Source organism: Giraffa tippelskirchi, chromosome 6, assembly GCF_054371585.1.
Source record: "Giraffa tippelskirchi isolate mGirTip1 chromosome 6, T2T-mGirTip1v1.2.pri, whole genome shotgun sequence".
Taxonomy (NCBI): Eukaryota; Metazoa; Chordata; class Mammalia; order Artiodactyla; family Giraffidae; genus Giraffa; species Giraffa tippelskirchi.
Window position 1 is genome coordinate 115,164,243 of NC_137280.1, and position 1,685 is coordinate 115,165,927.

The window sequence follows — 1,685 nt, forward strand, 5'->3', positions numbered from 1 at the left end:
ATTCTTGAAGGGACACGGCTGAGAGTGGTCTCATGCCCAGTCTCCCAGCAGCTGAGGGATTAAGAGTCTGTGTCTTCTGTACTATGTAACCATAGAAGCTCTGACTTCCTCCCACATTGCCCATACTCAGCATGGACAGGATAGATTGAATTGATGTGCTAATCTGGTTACTTCTGGTCAGAAATTAACTTTAATTTTCAGTAGGACATATTCGTACCTCCTTCAATCAAACTACAGTTGGGTAAGCCAGGTTCCCAGGGCTCAGAACTATATATGCAGTGGCAGTGCCAAGTTATTCCTGTCTCCCACCACATGGACACCTCCCCAGGAGTTTCTTGAGAGCACCAGCCACTTCCTTGTTCCTCAGGCTGTAGATGAGTGGGTTGAGCATAGGGGTAATCATGGTATAGAAGGCTGAGACCACCTTGTCCTGCTTGGAGGAGTGGTAGGTCTGGGGCCGCATGTAAGCAATCATGGCAGCCCCGTAGAAGAGAGACACGACTGCCATGTGGGAGGAGCAGGTAGCAAAGGCCTTTTTCCGACCTTTAGCAGAACGCATGTGGAGCACGGTTATCAGGATCAACAGGTAGGAGATGGAGATGACAGAGAAGGGCAGGAGCAGCATAAGGACACAGCACACATAGATCATAGTCTGATAGAGAGAAGTGTCAGCACAGGCCAGCTTAAGCACTGCAGGGATATCACAGAAAAAGTGGTCAATCTCCTGAGAGCCACAGTAGGGAAAGCTCAGGGTGTAGATGGCCTGAATTAACCCATCCACCAGACCAGAGAGCCAACACAATGCCACCATGAGCCAGCAGACACGGCGGCTCATGACCACTGAGTACCTCAGTGGGTTGCTGATGGCCACATAGCGATCATAGGCCATGAAAGCCAGCAGGAAGCACTCATCCCCCAGGAGGGTGAGAAAGAACAGGATCTGGAGCCCACAGCCTGTGAAGGAGATGGAGCCATGGCCCAAGAGGTAGTCGATGGCCATCCGTGGTACAATGGTGGAGATGAGCATGAGGTCCATGAGTGACAGCCAGCTGAGGAAGAAGTACATGGGGCTGTGTAGACGGGAGTCAGTGTTGATGAGGAGGATCATGAGCCCGTTGCCAGAGAGGGCCACCAGAAACATGACCATGATGACGGAGAAGAGGAGGAGGTGCAGTGGTGAGTGTGTGAAGAGGCCCAGGAGGATGAAGTGGGAGATGAGAGTCTGATTTTTCACCAAGGCCGTTGTTCCTGCAAAGGGATGTGCCAGACAGAGGGTTGTGACCTGAAAGCAGGAGGTTTATATTCAATGCCATATTACTAAAGTCATTAACATTTTTCACAAAACTTTTCCCTCTTTATATGTTACCTGGCTTAGAGTAACAGACATGTTCTCTTAAGAGAAAGAATGCTAATAAACATGCAGGCTGCTGTTGTTGTTTTAGCTTCTAGGTCTTTCTGCACATAATTGAAAAGCAAATGTTAAGCTATTTTTACTAAAACGGACACTACTTCTACCTTTGGTAGGCTGGATCTGTCTCCAGCCCACATTGTTGCTTCTCCTGAAGCTTAGTAAAGGATTTGCTTTTTCAGGGAAAAACTACTAAAGCAGAAAAGACATTTACCAACTTTGTGACCTAGTCACTTAATACCCTTTCTGAACCTGTTCTCTCATCTTAAATTGGGAT

General features: G+C 48.0%; 1 protein-coding gene across 1 annotated transcript; it reads right to left on the reverse strand.

The window, feature by feature from the left end:
- Positions 1–292: 292 nt before the first annotated feature.
- LOC145510587 (olfactory receptor 2T1-like) lies at positions 293–1,234 on the reverse strand. Its single transcript, XM_081502204.1, has one exon. It carries the CDS (start codon positions 1,145–1,147, stop codon positions 293–295), a length of 855 nt encoding a protein of 284 aa, XP_081358330.1. The 5' UTR covers positions 1,148–1,234.
- Between the last annotated feature and the right edge of the window lie 451 nt (positions 1,235–1,685).